The 27,056-nt window shown below is 39.8% G+C and overlaps 1 protein-coding gene and 1 long non-coding RNA gene across 2 annotated transcripts in view; one reads left to right on the top strand and one right to left on the bottom strand.

Moving 5' to 3' along the window:
* Window positions 1–4,642: 4,642 nt before the first annotated feature.
* LRRC1 (leucine rich repeat containing 1) overlaps window positions 4,643–27,056 on the bottom strand; it is a 69,150-nt gene continuing 46,736 nt past the window's right edge. Inside the window, exons 6-14 of the mRNA XM_027455099.3 lie at window positions 25,450–25,513; window positions 24,642–24,716; window positions 22,778–22,922; window positions 19,922–20,040; window positions 18,819–18,902; window positions 10,411–10,526; window positions 9,361–9,533; window positions 7,838–7,974; window positions 4,643–5,927 (exon numbers count right to left, since the gene is read on the bottom strand). Coding sequence (XP_027310900.1) covers window positions 5,769–5,927; window positions 7,838–7,974; window positions 9,361–9,533; window positions 10,411–10,526; window positions 18,819–18,902; window positions 19,922–20,040; window positions 22,778–22,922; window positions 24,642–24,716; window positions 25,450–25,513 — 1,072 coding nt within the window. The 3' untranslated portion in view covers window positions 4,643–5,768. The remainder of the gene's footprint in view (window positions 5,928–7,837; window positions 7,975–9,360; window positions 9,534–10,410; window positions 10,527–18,818; window positions 18,903–19,921; window positions 20,041–22,777; window positions 22,923–24,641; window positions 24,717–25,449; window positions 25,514–27,056) is intronic.
* Window positions 8,746–18,155, top strand: LOC119716304 (uncharacterized). The gene is made up of 3 exons (XR_005264126.2): window positions 8,746–8,829; window positions 14,346–14,487; window positions 18,022–18,155. It is a non-coding gene; the product is annotated as an uncharacterized lncRNA (long non-coding RNA).

Here is a 27,056-nt window from a genome sequence, read left to right on the forward strand (position 1 = left end):
TTTTCAAGTACAGCTACACATAACATTCAGTATTCCAACTGGAAACTATTTCAGATTCTTTCCCTTTGCAAAGTACAAAGAGCTAAAAGAGCTTTGTGTGATTCGGATGAAACAAGAATGAAGGCGAACCAAATTGCTGCAGAAACAAAGGCATACTTGAATACGCTTTCACTGGAGAAGAGGCAGCAAAACAGCTGCCTGGACAGATTATTGAAGCAAGACTTGTACAGGGAAACTTCGCTAGCAGTAAATAGATAACTTTAAACTTAGATGTTCAAGCATTAACTAGCCAGAATCCATTTTTCAATTTTCTAAACATACCATTCTAAAAATAAAAACATGCTGTAGGTTGTTCTGAAAGCATCCACTATGCAAGCGCCCTTAATATTCCAGAAATTCAGGACAATCGTATCTGCTAGAAGTAATTTCAAAATAGTTTAGTGTAGCTCATTCATTCTGGGTTTGGGTAAAACTGGCAAGTTATTGGGAAAGATCAGAGAGAATCAAACTGTTTGCATCACTAGTACAGTCCCATAGTTTGCTTGAGTGCCAAAAGAAGGTGGTTCTAGTCTAACACTAAACTAACTTCAAAGCATTCAGTCCTACCTCTGCATTATTCTGGGGATGCTTATAAATTGAAATTGAAGCTGCTCATGACTTGCTGGTATCTACAAGCTGCACGTGCACCCATGGATTTTGAAGAAAGTTACCACAGTCAGCATTCATCTGCTACAGAGAGTTGGTTTTGATTGATTGTTATCATGCCTTCAGCTCCAAATCCAGAGGTGTCAGTTAAAGACAACAACAGATCAGCACTAAGAGAGCAAGTGTCAAAGGTTACTGAACATCAGTTCTCAACTTCCTGGTATTTACTGAAAAGGAAGTTTCCTATATCCCTTCCCTGAACATCACCAAGGAGCTACAGTCCTTCCCACAGACAGTGCTGATGACATCCTTACCAGCCAAGGACCTTTCCTGTATAAAGGTAAGTGGCCTCTTAGGATCTGTGTTAATACTGATGCTGGTACACTCTCACCAGGCACGCCCTGAACAAGTCACAAATTTGAAACCAGACTGCTACAAATCCTTCCTCCTCGTTTACACAATCATGCAGGTTGGAAAAGACCTCCAAGATTGCACCTTTAACCTAGTGCTAAAGTCCACCACTAAACCATGCTACTAGGTCCTACATCTACATGTTTCTTGAAGGCCTCCAGGGATGGTGATTCAGTCGGGCACAGCACAGCCCAGCCACGCATGCTGAGCTCCTCAGAGCCCTCTGCCCTTGCTGAATCCAGCACTGGCCATCCTGTTAGCACAAGATCTGAATAAAAAGGGATAAAATGCATAGCGTCTCCAACACCTACCAGAAGAGCAGATAAGATGGCTCCTGTAAAGCAGCTCACAAAGCTGCCCTCAAACCAGGTGTGTGCTTTTCCGCTCCAAAAATCTCACATTTTTCATCACGCTGTTTCAAAGCTGAATATGTTCCTGAGCTCAGATTGAAAGAGGAAGGCGACATCCCGCTGAAAATGTCACAAACAGCTCAGGAGGAAGGGAACACCCAAAACATGTACTGATAGCCAACACCAGTCCCCTTTACCCATCTTCTCTGACCTCAGCCTAAGCATGGGAACCGACTCCTGTGTTTGACAGAAACCGAAGGTGGGAAACATTCTCATCAAGACAACTGAAAAATTGAAGTAATTTTATTTTCCATATGCAAGGCGAAGAAAGGCAGTGAGTTCTCCATTAACACAAGGTCTAGAGATTTATGATAAAGAGCACACGCCAGTCTCAGAGGGAGGTACGTCTTCACAGATAACCGTGTATTCAATTTTCAGGCTATATCAACTGACCATTAAAGTATATTAAAATAATTTACTTTACAAAAATTAAATTCCCAGTGTCATTACTCTCCTTCCAATGGCAGAATCTGTGAACACCAAGTAGTGAAATGTGTTAAGTAGCTGATCAGCTACAAATGGCTCGCCCAGCAGTGGTAAAGTACTGTTCCCATTAGACAAAAAACAGTCTGATCAGCTCGTCCTGGACACAGGCAAGTCATTTCCTGGAAAAAAACATCGGTATGCAAGTTTCCAGCACTCGCTTTACAACAATACACCAATTATCAAAAATATGGAATGCGAGCCAGAAAAATAATCGTGACATATAAATTATATGGAAACTGTGGAAAATGCCTGGGGCAAGAAAAAGGGGATGGAAAAATCTGTTGCTACACCAACTACTGCTTCTGCTTTCCTAAGCCTATGCAATTGTGCCTTTCAATAAAGTCAACTCGCGTGTAATAACTGACAGGTTAATATTAAACCCACTCCACCACTATGGTCAATTGGTTTTCCCTCGTTAACTGTTCGGCTAATAAAGCAGCATGCAAGTACTGCAGGATTCCTTCCCTTGCATAAACCAGCTCCCAAAAGAGTTGCAAAGCAATTTTAAAAAGCAGAAAAAGTTTAAGGGGAAAAAAAAAAAAAAAAAGTTATGCTTACAAAATTGTGTTCATTACTCAGGCTCCTCAAAGCATCAGAAAGATAAAGCCACAGACTGGGAAGGGAGAGCTCATGCTCTCAAGGACAGACAATTTCAGCATAATAAACAGCGCCAGCTTTTTCTGCCTATAAAACGCAGTTAAAATTGCCAGGACAAGTCTTATCAACACTGTGTAGAGTACAAAATGCCTTATAAAGTGGCACGCATACAGGCCATTCGAGAGATCAGAGGGACCACCACTGGTCTAGGCTACTGGTGTTTTGATCAGGTTGAGTGACAGGGAAGTCCCCCTTTTATGATAAAGCTGCTGTCACTCAAACGTTTAGGTTTTGGGGGAGAGAGAAGGTAGGGGACAGTTAGAGGATGGTGCCTCAGTGGACATCAACTCCTTTAACCTCTAGCCAAACAACTGTTGAATTATATTCGGAGCTCATTTTACTCTTTCTTACAAATCAGTGGAGGCAAACACCTTCAACAAGAAGTTCACATCACCTGTCTTAGGCTTGGATGACCACAGGGACACTAGACTAGCCAGCCAGCTTCTGGCAACAGGTTTGGATTTCCCATTCGCTGCTGTCCTTTCACATGTAGCTTACACGCCAGAGAAACCAAAACTAATATTCCTCCCACTACTCAAAAAGATTCCAGAGCAATTACTTATGTCAAAGCTGACGCAGCAAGTGCTGCCTGCCTTCTGGCTAGCTTTTGGATTGCAGCACAGTCTCCACAAGCCTGCCAGGGTCTACAGAAAGAAACTGCCTACTAGAAGAGTTCAGCTGGAAGGAGCCTTCAGAGATCAGCTAATCCAACTGCCTCATTTCTACACTCTAAGGTCTCCTCAGAGGGACCAAAAAGCTCATTTTTAGAATAGAATAATGATAAGGTGCTTTGTCATTAAGCTATTGCAAGGTTTACAGATTATTCCGACTTCGGCAGGAGGGAGTAGGTACACACAAGCTGTTAATTATTTTCATCTGACAGTGCATTAGGCAAGGCCCAAATCCAAGCTTTACACATTCATTTCATCTTGCTGATTGAGCTCTCTTGTTTATATCTGGAGCAGACGCTAAAAAACAAAACAAACCACAGCCTCTAAATGAAAAACATTATAGCTGTCACCACAGAGTACACAGTCTTGTTGCCTTTGTCTCTGGTCTGTCTTTTTTTAGGAACTAATTTCCCTCTCATTTAAATGGATTTGCTGAGGTTTACTTGGACTCTCCTTACAGTTTCCTATCCTTTTTAAGCTTTTGGATGTGCCAATTCCAGTAACTACTTTAAAAGGAAAGTTCTACTCAAAGTTGGAGTCAACTGTACCAAACCCTCATTTTCTTTCTCATTTTCCTTTAATAGCAGCTTACCAAGAACAAGTGGCAGAACTCTGCCTTGGGAAGAACGAAATTGCACTGTCCCTGCCTGAACTAACCTAACACCTATCAAACCACAGCAGCTCCTGCCAAAAGCTCAAGCCTCAAAGTGTAAATGAGGAATGACTGAGGTGAGAAGAAATAATGAAAAATCTAATATATTTTGCCAGTTTAGATTTGAATATTTGGAGATGGCTTGCAATACCTTGATACCCTGCTTGATTTCAAAAAGAAAGTAATGATGTTTGTAAAAGCCTCAACTTAAAAGTTATGAAGTTAAATTACAAAAATTATCAAACACTACAGGTTGTTAATTTTAACACAGAAGTTATCGTGACTCCCTCGATTTCCTCCTTTCCCATCTTCTCCCCAAAACTCTATGCAACCAACACTTGCTAGAAGAAATGTCTGGCAGAAGAAGGGATGCGGCTAGCCATACATGCAGATGTTGTCCTGTCTTCCATTTTGTTGAAATTTGGGTTCGTTGCATTAGTTCACACAAAACACGTCAAATCTTTGCTCTGAACTCAGACTGCTCAAGTTCCCATGATGAACAAGTCAGAGATCTTTGTTAGTTCACGGCACACACAGAACCCCATAGACACCAAAAATCAGTCTTTATCAGCCTTTTGTAAAATTGTTATTTACTGAATCAGCTCAGTTCATACTTACCTTTGTAAACAAACCAGAACCCACAGATATAATAAGACCTTGAAATCAGCATTGGACCACTCTAAGTGCAACACAGTAACAATGATTGTAAATTCTAGTATTAATCCATACATACTTTAATTGCTGTTTTAATGATACAATAAATATACCGAAGCTTTTAAAGATTTTTTTATTATGGTTTTATATAAGTATATAAAACCACCAAAGCACTTTAAAGAATCATGCTTTCTTGCGTAATACATAAAACTAGTTTCATACTGTGCTTCTGAAAGTCTATCGTGCTGTTTTTCAAGTTATTTTACAGATGGCACGTTTAAAAACAACAATGGAAGCATGAATTTCTAGTGACTGCAATGCAACATTGCATCCAAAACAAGATGTTTCCTTACAACTAAGTTAAAGTGTGAGTGCATTATGTAATAAACAATAGCAGTTTGGTCATTTTAATCTTAATTCCGTACACAACAAAACTAACATTTGTGTTTCACGAACTAAAATCCCATGACATAAACGTAAATTCTGTTTTGTAAAAATCTCAACAAATTACTGTCTGAAAAGAAAAACGTATCTAAAACAGAAGACCAAGTTCAGATCTACTCACTTTCTTCAAGGATTTCTATATTTAAGACTAGTATGACATATAAGACACAATAAGGCACAATGGGTGGTACAAACAAATGAGTACAGTTGTCCATGAAACTTGTTCTCTTCCACAAATACTAAAATATGTACCGCTCAAGATAAATTTTCTCTTAAAAATGAAATACATCGTTTTGTTATGAAAGTCCTATACAAAATTTTAAAATTTACACCATCTGAGCTGCCAAAAAAATAAAAAAAATTGTATCTTTTCCACAAAACTAAATTTCTCACCAGCACATCCAGCCACTGGGAAAAAGATATCCCAGCACTCTGGAAATGAAGAGCATTATTTCCCCTGTGTTTAAGACAAAAATATTGTATTCTGCATACAGTAGTGTATTATACTTTAAAAAGCGTAGTACTATTAAAATTACAATATTGATTTGGAAATTATTGGTTCACTGCCTGGATGAAATAAGGCACTTTCTTCCAGTGGGCAGCACTTTTCACATATATGGAGATGATGAATCAGGTTCTGGTTAAAAACAAAAAAGGGGTTCAGTGAGGTCCCAGGAGACGACAGGAACGTTTCAACAGCAGGGGAAGACACAGGAGGTAAAACCTGGAGATGAAATTCTACACAGAAGTGGTCACTCTGTCAATGGCATTATTGACCTCGTTTTTGTTTGAATCCAGTCCTTTAGCAGCATTCATATCATTCCGTAAATTCTCCACTGTCTTTTTCATGTTCTTTAATTCTCCAGGGTGTGGAGTGGCTCGCCTTAGAAGTGTTCTCTAAAAATAAACAGTGCAATAAGTGGTTTTGCCTTTGTCTCTTTGAAAAACAACATACACTTTCAAGGCTTTAGCATTTACATACCAAATATTAGCTATCGATTTAAAAAAAAAAAAATCCCCCCCTTTTCCTTTTCAAACTACTAAGCTTAATTTTTAAAGTTTTTATCATAGCTGCTTGTTTATGAAGACAGCGAAAGAGGTTTTAAGAACTGTCTAGGAGCAAATATTTTCTCCTCTTGACCTACAAATCTGAAAGCCACTCAAATGAAGTACAAGTTCCCGAAATTAAGACTTTCTTTAACATAGTCGGGATTTTTTTTTCTCAAAACCATCCAAGTGATTTAAGATTAAAAAAAAAAAAAAAAAAAAAAAAAAAAGATTTAGCTGGTTTTGAAAGAATCCAAAGAATCCAACAAGATCTCTTTACAGTGTCAATTACACGTTTGCATGGATATCTGTATGCTTTGCAGTCAGTTTGGTTCTCTTATCAATTGAAAACAAGTATCTTGAAAGCAAGAAGAGGGAACATTTTTCTTGCATCTTAGACAGACTATTTAACATCACTGTGCTGACACTTGCAAAGAAAACCAAAGTTACAAAAACTTCAGTTGGAGTCCAGATTAGGGACCCACAGGACACCAGCAATAATTGTACCATATGCATCAGCATAATAGATATATAAATGCAATCACTTTTCTGTGGCATATATGTAAACTATGTACACTGGAACTGGTAAGCCACCTATAAATGGATGGATTGGTCAGGACTTAATTATAAATCCCACCTCCCTCAAAAAGGAACATAACCCTCTTTTTCTCAAAAAAATATTCTTGCCTCAGGTCAGGCTGTAATACCATGACTGAAAGCAGTTATCATTAACACCTGAGCCCTGGCAAGGGCATTCTCAGATTGGCACAGTGGTTAACAAGCACCATTCTGAAATCCTTTATCGGTTGATCTAAAAACCATGCTTGTCAAAGACATTTAGTTTCTGGTACTTTAGACTAAGTATCTTACTTGAAAACTTAAATATTCATTTCCCTGACAAGAAAGAATCTTTATAATAATTTTTTAAAGTAAGACCATGCTTGCAGTGTGCTACAATCCAGAGAGTGCTCTGAACTACCTCAGGCTGAGCTCTAACAAGGACCACCAGCAAGTTTTTAGAGCATTAGAAAAGCATGCTGAAAATTTGATTGAAGCAGTCTTAATCTTTACATAGATATTTAATTGTTAATAGAAGTTAGTAAAGTTAAAGACTGTTGCACTTTGATCTTCAGGACATGCAAAGCCCAACTTAATGGAGAGGTCTGATAAGTACAGTGACAGATGTTCCCACATCCTTTAAGTGGGAAACTAATGAGCAAATCCTTGCTGTTCATGGACATTATGGTTATTTCAATGCAAATGGTGAAAAAAGGAAAAAGGGAGAAACACAAAGAAAGATAAGAAATAGAAACAAGAGAGACAAACAATGTAGCAGGGTAGCAAACTTGGTGGAGACACATGCCAGAGTGCTGGAATCCTAAATTAGGCCCTATATACTTTCAGGCAGTAAAGCTTCACAGATGCAGAGGAAGATCCTATCTTGTTTCTGGAAAGCTGGAAAGAAAACATCCTGAGGAGACACAGGAAAGAAAACAAAACAAAGATCGCCCTGCATCAGAACTTAAATTCAAACAGAAAAAAAAAAAAAAAAAAAGAAAAAAAAAACCACAGAAAAAAAACCATACATTTTAAGTTTATATGAAAAGTTTCAGCAGTCAACATGAACAGTTTCCACTGTAAACATGTACAAAATGCATGCAGTCACAGCTGAAATTTAGAGCACGACAGCTCACATACTTTCCACACTTTTGCATTAAAGCCACAGTGCCTGCAGGTAGCCAAAGACTTGGAAAACATACCATTTCATTATCCTCTTCATCTTTTTCATCTTCTAAGAAGCGAATTGCACTGACTCTGTTCACTGCCCGCTCATTCCACGTTTCATCTGACATTTCGTTTACCAAACTCTCCAATGCACCACATCGTGGTAGGTTATCTGTTAAAACAGCAAACATAACTGAAGATTCACAGCAAGTGTAGAATGCCAGCATGTTAGAGAAGTTTCTGTATGAGAAGTTTCTGCACCTGGGCTGTTTCAGGCTCGTGGTGGTTTTACAGTGTTGATTACCTACTTTAAGATACTTGCCCTGATAAGTGTTTCTCTTTCAGATCAGGCCTGCCACTTGATGTTAGCCATTTAGCTAAATGACACTTCATATCACAGTATCATTAGCTTTATCAACCTTGTCCTTTTACTGTTGCTATGCACATGTGTTGAACAATCTTAATTCCAATCTTCTATCCCTGAAGACATAAGATTCATTTGAGAAGGAGGAAATTTGATTTCCACTACTCAAGCCTTTAAAGTCTGTCTCTCCCCACTACTCTTCTTGCTATTTTTCTCTAAACCTAAAGGCATTAACTCATTTACTTCTTTTAATTCTTAATGTAACTTCTATTCTCTTAAAACCCATAAACTGGCACAAAACAGCCATTTCTACACTGCTACTGTTTTAATGGTTTCTATTTGCTCCTGTCCCACAATACTGAAAGACTTGAAAGTATTGAAATTACTCTCACTTAAGTATGGATACCTATAATATAGATATCTACAGCTGAGCTTCTCTCCTCAGGTTCCCTTTGTACTCGGTGGAGTGTTTTGGGATAGGATGAATTACTCTCCAGCGATTACAGTAGGAGTTTAAATATTAGCTCAGATGAAGCCCGTTCAATGTTCACACATTGCTATAAAAGCTTCGGAGGACAAATAACATCCAGAACTTAGTGGAACAGCAAACTGTGAAAGAGTTTACAGTTCCACCTGACCAAGAGGCGAGCTTCACCACAAAAGGTAAAAGCAACTTATCATTACGATTCTGTGCTTGTGAAAAAATATAATAAAGTTACTGTAAGGCAGGCCTGCTTGAAAGAAAATTCATTTGCTAAGAAGTACAACATCTCCTGCTTTTTACTAACTATTTAATTATTTTTCTGATAAAAAGACTAGTTGGAAAGCCATCAGTTTTCACCATATATATGTAATTTAAAATGCATAAACAATGTACACAAATATGGACACCACTACTTGACCACTGGCAAACGCTGGAATAATGATATGATTAAGCCATCTTCCTCCAGGTCCGTATTTTTATGTATTGTATGTGGTTGCATTTTATCTTCAGTAACATGTCTGGGAGCATTTTCAAGTTATGATTACAAAAGAAAAAAGTTTAGAAGTGAAAATTCAGTCATAACTGTGTTCAACAGAGCTAATACATAGATATTAAGAAGTCTGTTTTACAAACCTTTCCAGAACAGAAAACACAGTAAACAAAGCAGTAGTATTTCTATACATGATCAAAAACTAACTCTAAGCATTTACCTTGGCAACCAGGCTCAGAAGGCATTTGAGGAAGTAATACACATGTTAAAATCTTTTCTCCCGTTTCAGGGTCTGTGTCGGTCTGAAACGTCAGCAAAGGTTGGGACTGGTTATCAGACAACCACAAAGCCTTCAGCTTTAAGGTAGTCAGCGAAAGGGGAAGATACGTCAGCCTAGTTCAAAAAAAAAAAAGTGAAAAAAAAAGTCAGGGTAATCTCCAGGAGACTTAATCGATGGTCATGAAGTTGACTCATAACTACACAGTCCTGAGTTGGAAGAGGCAGGAGTGACATAATGCCTCACATTACAGGCATTACAGTATTTTTCAGCTCAAACCATCCCATTCCTTTGGAAACAATCTGTAGCTTAACTTTATACTGTAATTCTCTGTAGCTGTGAATATCTGCTAAAATAATGCTGAGCTTTTTCTCCTGTGATAACTGCCCTGGGAAGGCAGACTGCTGCTCCTGCTCTGGAACCTTATGTATACAATTGCCAGAACAGAAACACTTATGAAATAATTATATTGCACAGACAAAATGCCATCTGCTTTTCCTCTACTTTCTTTAACTTCCTACTAAGCAACTGCACTAATTTGCTGTTTTAGGCTTCAATCCACTCCTCTTTGAACTTTGATTTGTAAAGTGTATCAACTAAGATTCATGAAAAGGTGCAAAGTTGCATTGTTTGTCACTTGCACTGCTATGCCTAAAATAGGACAATCAGTGATGCTTGTCATCAGTTTCAGCTGAAGCTCTACAGAATTGCCTCGATTATCAGTTTTAATTCAGAAATGCACAAATCCAGAGTTTTATCTTAAATCCTACCTTTTCCTTGGGGTCAAAGCAATCCAGAAAAGGTACACATAACAATATGCAATTTATGCTACTTTGGGCCAGAGGGGAAGATTGCTTTGACAGTTTCAACAGTAATGCTAACACAACAGTGATAATTGGGGTTTTGCTACTTCATTCTTAGACCTAATGTATTCTGTCATTATAAACAATTATGTAAAACCAGCAAAAGAACATAACAGTACAAAAATCCCACCTGTTTCCTGCAACATCCAGGACATGGAGTTCAGTGGCTTGTGAAATTTCAGAAGGAATTCGAGACAATCTGTTGTCACGTACAGAAAAGACATTAAGACTGCAGCATCCCCCGATCTATATTAGAGAAAAAATGGGAAGAAAAAAAAGAAAAAAAAGACTATTTTTATTGCAGTACTGTAACACAAACAAAGGCATGCAGTATGGGTCACATAAGATGTCATAGCACATTCAAGTTACAATGCCTGCAAGACACGTCACCCAAGGGTACAGATTGCAAACAAGTGTTAACTTAAAAGAAGCCCGACCTGAAGCTGGCATGTTGTAGCAGTTTCTTGAACAGCTTTATTTGTGAATAATGTGTATCTTTACAAATACATCAAATTTTACCTACTTTTTATAGCCTTCCAAGCCAGGAAGAAGTCAGTAACCACACAGATGTCACTTTGTAGACTACCCTCACAAAAAATACCAGCTTTAATGTTCCATATTTCTGAGCTCAGTATTTACATATTAATTCTTTCTTTCCTCACGGTAACTTTATATACAAATGAGTGCAATGGGGCTTTAGGCAATACAAAATGCTAAATAAACCAATCAACTCCTGACATTTATTGAGTCAGCAAAGAGTAATGAAGAGTTCACAGAAAGTAGGCTTTATGAGTAACATCTCTGACGCCCTGTTTTATTAGAAGCATCTAATTTCAAAATAATTCCCATCTGAACTGGCCAATTCAATCTAATATCCTCTGTCTCTACTAATTTACCCAAACCTAAGCAGCTCAATTCCCAAGATAGTTTTGGGGTGCAAAAGATGAGATTTCAGTTTTACCCTTGAAGTGTCTGTAATTTACGTCAAAGGTACGTATTTTTCAGAAAAAATAAACCCCCTAAATTCAATTTTAAAATATTGCCTTTTTGTTCCAGATGGCAATTACTACTTCTACAAACATAAAGATTATTAGTTTTAGCAACTTGAAAACTGCCTCAAGTAACTCTTTGTTCCTAGTCACAAAAGAAACTTACCTTTGTTTGCTTATCTTATATAGCTTCAAAAAGCTGTTGTTTATTTTCCAGTGACAAAACTCAGAATGGAAAAGTTTCTTCCCTTTTTTCAAATATTAGAAGAAAAATATTCAAAGCCTTTTGAAGCTTTCAAGTCAAGCAGACTTAGAACTGAACTAAAGACAGCAAACCTATTAGAAGACCTTAGCTCAAAAATTAGGGACTTCTACAGCTACTCACATGTAAGAAGCTTCTTCTGTTACAATACAGCCAATGCCTCATTTAGTCTAAGCATCCAAATCTGAGCTGAAATTACTTATGTGTTCTAGTTAACTGTCAGATCTGTCCCTGGAAAATCTGCAGCTTCGTCCAAAATCAAGTTTTAGGTTACAGGCAAATACCACAAAAGCTTTTCCCCTAGTCAAAGCAAAAATCATTTCAATTTAACCTATGCTATTTACCGAGGAAAAGGGCATTTTAAAAAGGATGCCACTGTGAGTTAGAAAATAAAACAATCAAATGGAGCAATTATACCCCACTCACCTTCCTTTATCATATAAATACATTGTAATGGAAGAAAGCAGGTATCAGCTGCTCATAGCTTCTGATTCACAAGCTATTTAGAGCACCAAGTTACAGCACAACATTCTGTTGACAAAACAAAATCTGGGTTGGTTTCTCTGCAATCACTGCCCTCTAAGATGCCACCATTTCACAAGAGTAGCAGCTTCTCAGAGCCCGTGTGTACACAGGAGCAGCAACCTTGTTAGCTATTTTAGCTTGTGAATCAAAGCCCTTGGAAACCAGCGCTCAAACCACAAGCAAACACTTTTTAGTACAAGAATTCCGCTTGTCACTTGAAAGCATGTAAAGATTCTTAAATAATTGCCTTGACACATTCGCAGGATACGGAGTGCCATACAGAGAAAACAGGATATAAACTGTCTCATTGGTTTATCTAACACAAGGAGTCGTGAAAAGCAAAAGATAAAGTTGTGTGGATGCTGATGAGCTGGCAAGTGATGCCCTAACTGTACACAGTGCTCGCTTTTCTATGAATGAAATTTGCATTATTCAGTCTTGGAGCATGAAGACCCAAACAATTTAGGCGAACAAACAAAGTAAGCCATGCAACCCTGATGAAACTGCAATTTCTGTTACGTGTGACAATGGAAAAATGCAGCAGTGGAACCAGCCGGCCTGAGTCGTCATGCATTTAAAGCAGTTTAATGAGAGGTAACAGTAGAACCGTGGACTGAATAATACTTACAGGGTTATCAATTTACCTGACCCATAATTTTCCAAGCGGCTAACAATTAAGAAAATACAAAAGATGTTCAATTCATGTTTCTTTATCCATACTGGACAAGAGCATGCCAACAAATGGAGACAGAACATACATTATTCTACTCCTACACAGGGTTAGGATGCACAAGCTGCTGCTGTCTTCAGCTATTTTAAAGTTAATGTTTGGTTCATTCAGAGGTAGAGTTTTGTTTTTTTGGTGATTTTTTTTATTTGAAGAGGGCAGCTGAAGGGCATAACAGACAATACAGAAACCTTTGTATGAAACCTTTTCAAAACACAGGCAGCATCTAACAAGCAGTTAGCATCAGGCAAGGTATCACAGAGAAAAAAAGACAGGGTGACAGTAAAAAAACTAAAATCTTTGTCATTTCAAAAAAGATTGGACTCATTCAGCAGTACAGAAAGACATCAGGTCCAACATTTGAAAAAAAAACAAAGTGGTATCATTGAGGCACAACGCACACACCAAATGGTAAGCTGAAAGAAAAACATCACCGTGACAACTCTGAAGTAGCACAATATAGGAACTTTGTTGGTTTGGCTTAGAGTCATCGACTGACAAAGAGCCAGGCACACTCTGCTCATGCTTTCCCTGGGTGTGATCACATGCTTACAGCAGACCTCGCCAAACCGTGACGTAGGCACCAAGTCGACATTTTGGACCACAAGCCCACTTAACAGTTAAGCACATCGTTCATTTCGAGCACAAGACTTTGCTTAATGGACAAGCATGTGCTTAGGTCTGGGCACGTGAATAACTGCTCCAAAGCGTGGAGGTTTAATAGGTCCTCACATCCTTCTGAGGGGAACTGGACATCAGCAAAATGTCTCAAATGACTTGTGTTTGTCTAAGTCATAACACTTTAAATAAACATTTCATTCTAGCCACTTTATTCACTTGTCTCATCTCACCACCTGCAGAGAACAGCCAATTAAAACTCCAGATTAAAAACAACAAAAGAATGGTCAGACTGAATCTAAGGTAGAAAATGATGGTTAATATGAAGGTCTAATTTTGAGATCATTGATTCTGAAGTACTGTAAATTCTCAACAGAACTGCTTATTTGCATCTGGGGGGCTTTCTGAAGAGTATGAGTCTTCGGAGATTTCTTTTGGTTTCACACATAACTCTAGCCTTGGAGAAGCTTTGTTGGTTATCTTATTCTTCTTCTATCTCACTCTGATATTCATCTTTCATCAGCTTCTTTGTTCTGGAGAAACAGTAAGACTTGGATATGCACAGAGAACAAACTGGCTGCTATAACTCCCCCCTACATTCTGAGAACGACCGGCATCCATCACTTCTGCTTCCCATTTTTTTGAAACCCACATACCCAGTGCCAGTTCATCTTAAACAATCCTCCAGAACCTAAATTCAGCACATCACTTCTCTGCTGATGTTGCTGATGGCTCCCTTTCTCTACTGCAGACAGGTTGCTGTTCCAACACCTGCATCAGTTGCACATTTTTGATCATCTGTCTTTAGCTGCACTTTTGTGTCACGATAACCTTGTGGTTGCCATTTGTTTTTTCCTGCTGGTGACACCACTGCACCTCAATTGCAGTTTTCTGTAGATAAACCTATGAAGAGCTTACAGGTTCACCTCTGTCTTCCATTTTAGGTCCCTCCCAAGAACTCCCTTTTGGTTCCTCTCGAGTCCAGCTGCGCAGTTACAGCCATTCATCATCACTGACCGAATCTCACTGATTGTTATGACACATCCTCATCTTGTTACTGCTCTAAAACCAAAGCACAGATTAAAGGTGGGAAACTTACAAGACCTTGAAGTTACTTTAGTTGAATAACACCTTTTGGTCTCAGCATCTGTTAACTGCTTAAACGCTATGACTCAATTCCACTGTCCTTTAACAGTTAGGTTCTTTCACACGGGTATAAAAATACAAAAGATACACCGTTGTGACAAATACCACAATTATGTTTTAGTACGTGACTAGTTGAGGCCCAGTGACATCTCTTATTTAACTCTCAGTACAGCTCTCAGCATCAAGACCTCTCACCAGGCTTTTAGAACTCAGATAAATGTACTGGAAATTTAAACACAGTTCCTGTTTTGCTGTAAAACCTTTCCCAGGGTGTCACAACCAACATTTTGTTTGGATTCAGAGCAAATAATGTCAGAATTTTCCTTGGCCCCAGATAACATGGATTAATTCCCTAATTGCAAGCACAGAATATATTTAGACATGGAAGAAACTGCCCAATTCACTGTAAGGAGCAGTATCAGCTATTACTAACTCTAAATTGGCTAGGAGGATCTTCTACAAACACAGTTCAGTATCTCCTGCACCACCAGTGAATAAATAGTGCACGAGGAGCACAGCAACAGAGCTTCCCTGCCCCCTGCTTCAAGACAAGTTTTCCTGCATTTTTCCCTAATGCCTTTTTTCTCTCTGAGAAACACATGTACAGAAACGAGGGAAGAGATGTAGGAAGTCAAAAACAGAAACAACAGAACAGCCCCAACTTGCTAAAAAAAAAAAAATAGAAATGTAAAAAGCACGGTTATTGCCAAAGAAACCCTGCAGTTTCACCTCCTGCAGTACTAATTCTCAGCCACAATATACCTCAGGGCCAGGAAGGACACATTACCAGATCTCTGTGAGTTGTAGAGACTCATTAATGAAAGCACACGAACTGGAAAACATTCCAAGGAGGTTATTTATGTAAGTGCCAAAATCAACACACCAGTTTCACCAGCGTTCCAGTGCCAGGGTGGGATTTCAATACGAAAGAGTCACCAGGCAGGTCTTTCAAGTAGAAGGGGAAAAACATTTGTAACTGCGAACAGGTTTGGACATACTCGGTTCTTGCTGCAGTCTGTTTCACTACTCAGTTCACCGAGAGAGGGATCAAGCTGCAAGATGAGATACTGAAGATGAAAACTGTGACTCAAGCCTTTGTCAGGCATTCAGCTGTTTCGCGTTTTGCCTTATACACCAACACCACATCCAGAAGAACCTTTGAACCAGGAACTTTGAAGGGGTATCGCAAGCAAATTCCTCAATAACCCCAAGTCAAGAAATGTTACACCAAAAGGTGGAGACCGGTTTTACAAGTGTGCACAGAAGCAATCTGACAGTGTAATGGTTTGCCAGGCTGACCCCAAATCCAATCCAAGTAAACTGGTAACAGTTAGAAAACAAACAAAAAAAAAAAAGCTAAAATGGAGAATTTATCTCACCAGACTATATTACAATATTACAGCAGGCACACAATTTCTGCCATTATACCTAGAAACGTTCCCTTTGCTACAGGAATAATTCTGGATGGACCAATAAAGGTACCAGTGTGCAGACATGATTATCAGTCTCATGTGTTCTTCTCTATAACATAAAGCTCCACGTTTTCTACATGCATTTTATCAGACCCTGCATCTTTGTCCCTCTCCAAGATAAATCAGTAAAATTACGTCACACACCCATTTTTATAAGGACGAAGACCACAGTTGCACAGCTGGTGTAGCAGTTCTGTATAGCACAGGAAGGAAGAGAGAAAGGAGCCAGGAAAACAGGGGAAGATACCAAGCAAGATTATCTGTTATGCACACTCCACTCCGCTTCTGTGAAGGGGGAACCAGCATACAGCTACTAATACTGATGGACATGTAAAGGTCTGAGACCCCAATCTTCACCGCACCATCTCAGGAGACATCTTGAACAACACACAGCAGGCTACTGGCTGGCTTGAAGGATTAATTAGTCAGTTTGAGATGAAAATAAATGGAAAGGACAGTATGCTCTCTCACTACCAAGCAGAATGTTCCAAGAAACAGATAATGGTGATGTATTTTTCAGTTTAGGTGCTCTATTGATGCATTTTTAGTTTTTTTTTCCAAGTCAGTAATTGCAAGAAGGAAAGTAGAAACAGAACATGTCACCAGAACACCACATTGTTCCTCCCTGCCACCCAAAGGGAAAAAGATCATTTGCCTCTACCACTGCATCAGCTGTTGATGTATGTTACCATTACTAGCTCAGAATTCAAACCCACTGATCTAGAGGGTGGATACAACCCTTCAGTTTGAGAACTTCCTTCCTTTAAAAAAAAGCAAAACATATCTAATGAAACATTCTGTTACATGCGATTTCAAAGTGTTTGTTCAAATGAGAAAGCCATTTAGGTGTGGAGACCTTTCCAGAAAAACAAACAAACAAAAAAAAACACAACAATCTATTTCAAAGAAGTGGATGCCAAGGAGCTGTTTCCTCTGTTTCTCTGCCAAGCTTGCTGTGAATCACCCCCTCCCATCTCTATTTCATGGGCTTTCTACAATTTCTCAGCTCATCTCATTCCAGGTACCACTTCTCATTTCCTCATGAGCCACCTCCCTCGAACACGAACTTGTCCCATAGTTAATGCCACTCCTTCTGCAAGTGCCCCCTCTCCCTTCTCTCCAATTCCAGAAGTCCAACGTCCAGCAATGTTTTCCACACACATTCTTGTTCTTCACTTCACCCTTCCATATCCCCACTCCTTCAGTGATTGGGCAATGCTTTCTACCTCTGCCATCCACTTCTGATTCCCAGTCCCCTGTTTCTTGTTCAGCATCAATACTTTTTTTTTTTTTTTCCTGTACCAAGCCCTCAGTTCTGCCACCCCTCCCAAACAGATGTATCCCATATTTATCCTGTTTGACTTATGTCTGAATCTGAAGCACATCAGCAAAACCTTCCATGCTGTAACAGCCCAATTCTGTTTACAGCTACACTAGACAAAAAATTGTACAAGTCTCAGGTACAGATTGCTTAGGCCACTCACGAAATATATTAAGGTCTTTGTAAAGACACAGAAAGCTTTCTGCTGAATGAGCACAAAGATCAAACTGTCATTAGATCCCAACCCAGGAACAGTTTTCCCAAGATCCCGTCGCTTGGTAGCATTTATGCAATCCGTCTGGGTACGCCCTCGGTAATTTTCTCTTTAGAGCAAGTAGCACCTCTGCGGAGGAGACACTGTCCTGACAGGGAAGCTGTAGTACTCACACCTTTCTCCTCCCGCCCTCACCCCCACTCAACCACACATTTACAAACCAAACCAGAAAACAGTAAGGGCTATCGTGTAGCCCCTTCTGTGTAACCAACCCAAGGAAGCTCACAGCTTGGTCATTGGAGAACTACTTGGACAAAAATAATAGAAACAGTGGTGCAAAAGGAACTAACTCTCAATCACATGCTCCTACCTATCACAATTACGCTGCTTTCTCTTTTAAATATCAATCCTCTCTCTTTCCAGAACTGAATGTTGAACTAAGCTCATAAGACCATTATTGTTTTCAGTTTCACATCAGAAATTCTAGCCTCATTTCACTCCATACACTGTTATGACGGACAAGAAGCACTTCAAGGAGCACTTTCAGGATTTCTTTACTGTGAGTGACTGAGATCCAAAGATGTGGAGTTTTCCCCCTCGCAGATCTTCAAGGTCCCGAGCAACCTGCTCTCGGTTTCTGTGCTTGAGCCAGGAGGCTGGACCAGATGACCTCCCGAGGTCCCCTCCAACCTCACCCGTTCTGTGTTTCTGTGAAGAAGTCCTAGTGATCATAGCGGTAAGATGTCAGGTATCAGTGATGTGGGTCACCTCAGGTCCTCACATTTAAAGGTAAAGTTAGCCTAAGATCTCCAAACCCAAGAAAACTGTCCAAAAAAATGTTTTCCAGAATTAGAAAACTTCCTTCCACTCCTGCTCACATGAGTGAGGCTAGGAAGGCTCCTGGCAGTACTTTTATACTGCTACTAAACATATCTACGTTTAAGTGTATTCACTCAAACAGAACTTTCAGTCCTCAAATAGTGCTGGACCTGACATCCACATTGGGAATTACTAGTTACAAGTTGATTAGATTTGGGCCTTTTTGTTAAAGTGCAAACACATTTTGTACTTCCAAGGCACCAAATCACCACAGCTACTGTTCAGATTTACACGGATCAGAGCTAATGGACAAGTTTCCAGTTGTGATTTTTCTGGGAAGAATATCCAGTGGTTCAAAGCTGCCTGTTACTTCTTGTAGGCATGTGAAATCAGAGTTTTTTGTTTGTATAATCACATCTATTAAAGTTAATTGCACAAGACTTACCTCTTTGGGCAAAGATGTTAATTTGTTTCTATCGGCATTCAAATTATTCAGCTTCTTTAGTTTCCCGATGCTCTTCGGCAATGTCTATGCCAACAAAAACAAAGTAATAAGCAAATTAATTTTGTAAATTCACAAAGTCAGAACGAAAAATTTATCTCACTTTAAAAACGAATTAAGAGACTGACTGATTTTCAAAACTGGCACTTAGTTATCCCCAGTCATTAACACGCCTTCCAAAGTCGTTCCAAGGTCTTATCTCGCAGAGGAAACATTCAAGAATTTCAGTTTCTAACTCATGAGTGAATTTGTGTTATCTCTGCAGTAAGATGACAGATGCACAACAGCTGTTAACAGAAGCATGTATGCAGGATGTCCGTATTATCTAACTTGAGTGTCACTAAATAGCTAATTGAAAGGCAAACCTCTCAGTTAGGTGCCATGAACCGACCTCTGCAGAAGTCTCTTTCCAACAGGCTTAAGCTCCTAATTTCACCAAGCACCAACGTAACTTGAGAAATGCTCAAAGTCAGATTCTTATAAACACTTCTACTTTCAATTTCAAATGTCAGCATCACGTGAAGGCAATTTTAAAGCAATGGAAGGAAACACCTAGTGGAAAGGAGTCTCAGATTTCATTTTAATTGACCACATGTCATATTGGTCATATTTATCTGACTGGAGTAGAACAGCAGAGCAAGAAACAGTGCAACAGTAGCTCTGTAGCACTTGGGGTTTCTGTTCAGTTCCAACAAGTCTGATCAAGGTAATGTACGGCAAAAATTGGCAAAAACACAGTGCAGCACAAACTCCACATTAAAAACACAACAAAGTAAATGATATCTGCACTCCAGGTGCTCCAATTCCCTTAGTGATCATGAAAGATTCAAGAGTGAATATGTAATTGCTTAGACTTTTGGGGAGAGAATTTTTACTACACAACTTGATCTTCAGCATTCATTTAACAGGTTAGAAATAAGATGCATCTAAAGGAAGCTTGCTACGTAGCAAGAAGTGATGGTGATTCACTTACAAGCCCAGTGAATCAACACTTCGCAGCAGGTCTTACTACTGCCAGCAATTTGAGCAGTCACGACCACACTTACCTGCAGCTGGTTCTCTGTTAGAACTAGTTCTGTAAGGCTTTCACAGTCTCCAATTGAATCTGTTAGTTGAATGAGTTTGTTCTGGTCAACCTTCAAAATGGATAGTTTCCTCAATTTTCCTGGACAGAAAGAACACCACGTTTGTTTGGCTTAGTGACCTCAGATACCCTGCTTTAATTATAGAAAAAGCATTCTGCCGTAAACCTTTCAGAAATTCTCTAACCCAATGAAATATTTTTTTTCATGTAATAAAAATTCAAGCAGTGCTTCACTTGGCACTTGTAATATTTTTGCAAGTTTGTTTATCTTGAATATGAATTCAATGATGTAATAGTCATCTTTCAGCATATTAAGTTGTATTAAAATTACAGTCTGAATGGTACTCCATCTAAAGGCAAGGACTAAAAGTTAAGTGTATTCTCAAAGGCCTATAAACAGAGGAAAAAATTATTTTCCCCCTCAATTATTCCATGTTTACTAATAAATTATTCCATGTTTACTAATAAAGGAGTTCTCAGAAGATCACCTGTCTACTCAGCCACAATAAGAAAGGCTTGCACTAGAGTGACTGCCCAAACCCAAACAGGATCACGTCTTTGTCCTAATATACAAGCCAGTCAGTCGAACACAAAACCCAAGTTTATTTTTTAGAACAGAGACCAAACTTCTTTGAAGGTCTTCTCTCCAGGAAGGCCAAAATACTATTTCAGAGCAGAAAGCTCCTTTATGCCAGAGTGATCTTTCGTGCACTGTGCAAGGCAGAGCTGACCCAGGCAGAGCCCAGGGCAGAGAATTCAGGAGACATGAGCTGCTGACGCCTCCCTGCTCATCCCCACTGTCCACAATAGCTCCAACAGGCCAGCACATCAAACTTGCTGCTGATGCTAAATCATGAAGACATGGCTGATGTACGGAAAGGCAGCCACGTAAAAAGAAAACCCGGAGTCCAGCAAGGTGATGTACGGAGCTCTGCACCTGGACAGAATAACCTGTACAGGCTGGGAAGTGACCAGCTGTACAGGAGCCTTGCTGGAAATGACCTGAGGACTACAGTGGACACCAGGCTGCATATGGCTTAGCAGTGAGATGGCACCAGAAATGAAGTAAAAAGTACATGGGCTACATTAGGGGGTAATTTCAGCCAGAAGGTCAACAGAAGTTACTGTATTTCATCTCCTGGGCACTGGTGAGCCCACACCTGTAAAAGCAGGCTCAGTTTCACATCCCAGTGTGGAGAAGCGGATGGGGGCCCCACACAAAGCTGCTGAGGCAGCAGGGATACAATGTGAGCTGAGGATGAGGGAGCTGGATTTGTTTACCACAGAAAAAGGCAGCCAAGGAGGCATCACGGAGCAGCCCACAACTACTCAGAGCCAAACTGTTCTGCAGTGGCAGGTGAGACAGCAGTGGCCACAAATTCAAGCGTGGGAGGGCCCAGTGGGACATCAGGAGAAGCTTCCTCAGGGGGAGGTGGTGGCTGCCCAGGGGATGCTGTAGCAGCCCTGTTAGGGGCTTCAGAGACCTGGCAGAACTGCTACAGCTGGTGTGAGGGGCTGGCGGTGGTCAGAGCCCTGCTCTGAGCAGGAGCCTGCACCAGGTGACTTCTCCAGACCCAGCAGGCCAACCAACACTTCAACCATCAGCTGAGCTCCTCCCAGAAGCTTCCACAGAGTTAGAGACATCCCTGCCCAATTTTCCAAACACAATTAACTTATTATAGTCACCTACGTAGCACTTTTTTGTGCTTATGACAAAAGCACATTCAAGAAAACATTATAAAAATGATGCAAACGAGGCCTGGCCCTCCGCAGTCACCTCCCCCAGCACCAGACCTGCGTTTAACAGGGTTCTCAGGAACAGGCAGCTCCTCTCGTCCACCAACTGGTGTTACAGACAAGCTCCCCTCTTGCAAGCTGTGTGCTCTGTACGCTCTCAGAAGATAACGCATCATTTCCCCAGCTCAGATCATCAGAAAGGGCTGCTGCAGCCACCTCCCAAGCACACACTACTCAACTGTAGGACCCACAATACTCACCCCACACCTCTATATTTAATTTCTAGAGAAATATTTGTCTTTTCTCAGGCTTACACAGCATACAGAGAGAACGGGGAGGTCTGTCCATTCTTTGCCACATTCTTATTTAAACCAAATTCACAAATCCTCCTTCCACTACCTTTTTAAAAAAAGCACCTGGCCAGGAATACTCTTCCAACATGAAACCTTCTGGAAAAACAGCTGATGAGTAGTAAAGAAATAATGCCTCACTAACTACTGCATGGGCAAAAATATTTGCTTTTAAAAAGGCGCTGGTAATGCTTCAGGAAACATTCCTCAATTACTAAACCTGTTATAAAGGGTCAGGCACTGAAAGGTTGTAGTTTGGATCCTCAAGGGTGAAGGCTGAAGCTGGAACAGCCTTCCACTGGGTTCAGTACAGGATTAACCACATTGTTCGGTTCAAGATAATTACACATCCCACTAAAGAGGATGTCTTTTTTGTAGTGATACTGTCGGTCAGTGTTATCAAGTGACCTACAGCATGTTACAAGCTAGAATTTTACACTGCTGGGGAGTTCTGACTGTGACGTGGACACAGTAGGAATAGAGATGTCATTAACTTTTAGTTTGTTCTAGTAGCTATCAAGTGCAGGCCAAAAAAGAATTAAGAGGTAGTCATTATGCTGACAATTAAAATGCAAAATTAATAGAGCTATGTATTTCACACTAAGGAAAAAAAATAAGACAAACTCATCTCTTACAAAGAAAGAGAAGACTTCAAAAGACTTAAAACCAAGCGACTTCCAACTTGCAGAGGATTAAATGGTTCTGCATGGCAACGTTCACCTTGTACTTACCAATGCCATCAGGTAGGACCTGAATTAAGTTCTGAGAAACAAGCAAGTCTGTTAAAGAAGTCAGACCATTAATTTCTTCAGGAAGGCATTCCAATTTATTTTCAGAAACATCCAGACAAAGCAGGTTTTTCAGGTTTCCTACTTCCTGCGACACAAGATGAAATGTAAGTCGTGTTCAAACATGCAGCAAAGCAATTTGAAAAATGTACGATCACCATGAAATTCCAGAAAGAAAAGCAATTCTTTGCGTGACCTCCAAGTCCTGAAAAAAGGAGGTGGGTAAATTTTCCGTGATAACCCAACTGAGAGATTCAGTTGGGGTTTCTTGTTCTAAATACTACTACTGGCCTCAGCAGCCAGACAAGGCGTGCGAAGCACACCCAGGCAAGCACCAACCAAAACTGGAGTTTTCTTCAAGTGAAGAGTGCAAAGTTGTTTTTTCAGAACTACAGATTATCAAGCTCCGCATAATTAAATCTGCCCCTCCCAATTAACCCTAGGCAAATTCGGATTAGTCTCTCCTGGCTGATACAGCAACATGCCGTGACATCTAGGGATTTCCTATCTTCACATCTCCCCACTGCAGCGAATGTAGAAACAGGAATAGGGAGTGCTGCTCCAGCAAGCATCTTCCAAGTGACAAGTTACACTACAATTATTAGTGATTACTAAATTTTTACAGTGATAACCTGACAATTAGAAGTCTGACAAAGAAATACCTTTCTCCCTATAAGCTATCAGAGCACCCTCCCTTTCCCCACCTCCACACACACCTCTATACGTGTTCTAGAATAGTTCACATTTTAGTCATCTAAATCATCTGCAGGGGAACAGAACAGCAGGGGAAAGAAGGGGGGTGTCCTTTACTCTTACATATACGCAATTTCCATACAGGGACAGCCTTGATCCTAACTCCCAAGATCACTCCTTCTGTTTACAAAATGTTTGCCTCTCCAGAGAATCTTTCATTAAACACACAGCCCTTGCTCCTACAAGTTCATCCTTTGGACGTTACACAAAATACACAGTTATGGCCAGCTTCAATGAAAACAGTTGCTAAAGTCAGACTTGACCTTTTATGAATGATTATCTGTGTTTAAGAATGAGCCCTTCAAAGTTGTTAGGCCAGGCCAACAACAACAAAGTCACTAACCTATAACCAAATTCCAACTTACACTGTTGACAATGAGATCAATACAGCAAATAACAGCAAGCTGCGCAAGGAACAGGAGAAAACAGGTTTTGACTTGGCTCTGAAGGAAGAAGAAACCCTTCCACATGTTACCATTGTTCTAAGGAAGGAGAATTTAGAGTGCCCCAAGTGCCCCTTCTAAGGAAGGAGAATTTAGAGTGCCCCAAGTGCCCCTTCTAAGGAAGGAGAATTTAGAGTGCCCCAAGATTTAAATGCTAAGGCCCCTCTCCCCACGGCTGATGTCAGATGGGGGATTTGCCTGCACAGATCAAAATTTCTATTTGTGGCAGCAGTTTTATCATTGAAAATTTCAGTTTAGATAGATACAAAAAATAAATAAAATTAAAAAGTGAAGGTTAGCTCAGCCAATTAGTGGTTCCCTGATCATTGCACAGGGATTGTAAACAAAGGATGTGTCATTCTATAAACAGAACAAAGTGTCTATTATCAAACAACTCCTTTGTCGACACATCTAAAAGAAAATGTCTGACAGCACAGTATCATGTGTAATCCTTTAAAGAGGAAGAGAAAACCCTTAAACATCCAAAACCAAACCCAGGCAAAGTGAACTGCAAAAACAAGTCAGTTTTAGATTGTCTCCCTTTAGGTATAAATGACAAGGTTTTCTTTTAAAAACACCTTCAATACAATATCGTTAGAGCCCATCTTTACCTGAGGTATTTCAGCTAATTGGTTTCCATCCAACCAGAGGTCTTTAAGATTGAAAAGTGCACCAATTGTTTCTGGCTATAACACAAAAAGTAATAATGTCAAACAACATGGGACTTTTAACCCAACAGCCATCCCATAATTACAGTTTGAGTAAACCATTCTGTACTACACACACTACAGTCCAATGCAGCAAGAGTGACTGGAAGCATTTGGGAACTCCACCAGACAAATTACCTGCCACAGCTTAATAACCTACAATACTTCACCTGACACGCACTAACAAATTGCATGCAAAACTCTTCATCTACTGCAAATGCAACATTTTATTGAGTCAGCTTAAAGGAGGTTACATATCTTCTGGTAGACCTGTCGGCCACAATTTAAGACACTGAAACCCCGAAGTTTGTCTCTGCCCTATCCCACAGATTCCTATTCTACTCCCGAAAATATAGTGGAACATTTATCTGTGCTCCCCCCTTCCAGTTTCCAACAAATGTTCATGTGTTCACTTCAACTGCTAGTGCAGAGTTTGTGCCCTTCTACACTTTCATTTTTTCCATTGAAAAAGTCTGTGGAGCATTCATTTTCTAGAGAACAGGTGCAGAAATTGTTCAGGCAAAGTAATATTCTACCGAACAAGATGCAGCAGATAAGGGAAAATCTATCTTATTACCAAAATTTATCTGCACATAGAGAAAGACTCTCTCCTCCACATTTTCTTCTCAATTTTGGACATCCCTTGGCCTGTCTAATTTAAATTACACGTGAAACAAGACCAATGCGCACTTTCAGTGGCATGTTCGCTTACCAAGTGATAAAGTTCATTGTTTCCTAAATCAAGTTCTTCTAGTCGCTGCAGCTGGGCAAGCGATCTGTGAGATAAGTCAAAACAAAACCGCATCAGACTAAACCAACAGAAACCAAATGTATTTGAATGAGCTCATTTTACTGAAACTCGTATTTCAAATTGCAACACATTGTAGACAGACAGTTATTTTACCAGGCATGGACTACTTAGAGGAATATCTTACTTAAAAAATAAGTTTGGTTTGTCAGCATAATTGCATGCCTTTGAAATATAAAACTTAGTGTAGGCAACCAAATCATTATCCTTGATCTTATCTTTCAGTCTTTGGGGTGGACAATGCCATACAGATTAATACAGTTGGTTAGATTTATTTTTAGGGAGCATTTACAGTTACACAACTGAATTAAAATCCCACATAGTGGCCATGTGGGACAGTACCTAAACCAGTGCTAATCAAGATTCACCAAATGCATCATTTCTCTTCTCAACCTGCTATGTCAATTTCCGAAGAATTTCAGGTTGGATTTGAAGATGCATACAGGGGAAACCCCGAAAGGATGTAAAAGGTTTTCTGAACATGAACAGACACAGAGAATATGAATAGATCCTTTCCTGCTTCAAAAGCATTCTTCTTCTGTGGAGCTTTTGCTTACCTTCTCCAAAGCTGCAGTAGCACGAAAACCATAGAGCTGTCAGTTACATTACTGACACGCCAAATTTTCCATCCAGTAGCAACAAAATTGCCAACATTCAGTGTCAGAATTAACCTACCGTAAATGGAGAAACCTAGCTAGCAATTCATAACTTCTGATCACTGACATTTAAAGTTCCTTGTGGCTCCCAGCTATAAACAACTGCAACAGAGATACTGGGGAGATTGACAGGACAAAAGGGACCCAAATGTAACTAGGGAACAGATTCTGATTAAAATAGCTTACATCTATTACATTATACTCTAGATGATCTAAACAAGCTGAACAGAATTCATGGGAACTCCTGCAAGAAACAGCCAGGCAGTGAAGAAAGGAAACCACTTCACTACAGAAATAAAAAGCTTCTTCCAAGCAGTCAAAATGGATCCCCAAACTTTAACTGATTAATCTTAAATAACTGATTAATCTGATGAAAGAGCACCAACTCCTCGACCACAATGCAGACAGTATAGAGACATCTAGATTTTTTTCCCCAAAAACCACTGGGGGTAGAGTCGGACTTCAGACATCAGTAGGCCTGGTTTTTCATAAAGGCTTTGATCTCCAGGTTTTTGAAGCTTTTGTTTACTCAAGTCCCCAAATGAATGCTTATTTAAATTTCATGACGGTCCATAGAGCAATTCAGAATTGAAAACTCTGAGATCCCATTATCCTGCTTTCACAGTTATGAAATTTCAGCATGGGAGCAATCCAAACTACCCCTCCCACTGCTGAAGCATTAGTTCAACGCATGCAGGAAGAACTGTTTGGTGTTGCTGTATTTTAGACAGAATAGCTACACGGAGCAGAAACAATCTACACAGACTGCAGATGCCTGCAACTAATCAATTACAGCTAGAAAGAATGGATGTAACTACGTGTTATTAAAACAAAGCTGTATCCCATAGACGTTGT

Source organism: Anas platyrhynchos, chromosome 3, assembly GCF_047663525.1.
Source record: "Anas platyrhynchos isolate ZD024472 breed Pekin duck chromosome 3, IASCAAS_PekinDuck_T2T, whole genome shotgun sequence".
NCBI classification, from domain to species: Eukaryota; Metazoa; Chordata; class Aves; order Anseriformes; family Anatidae; genus Anas; species Anas platyrhynchos.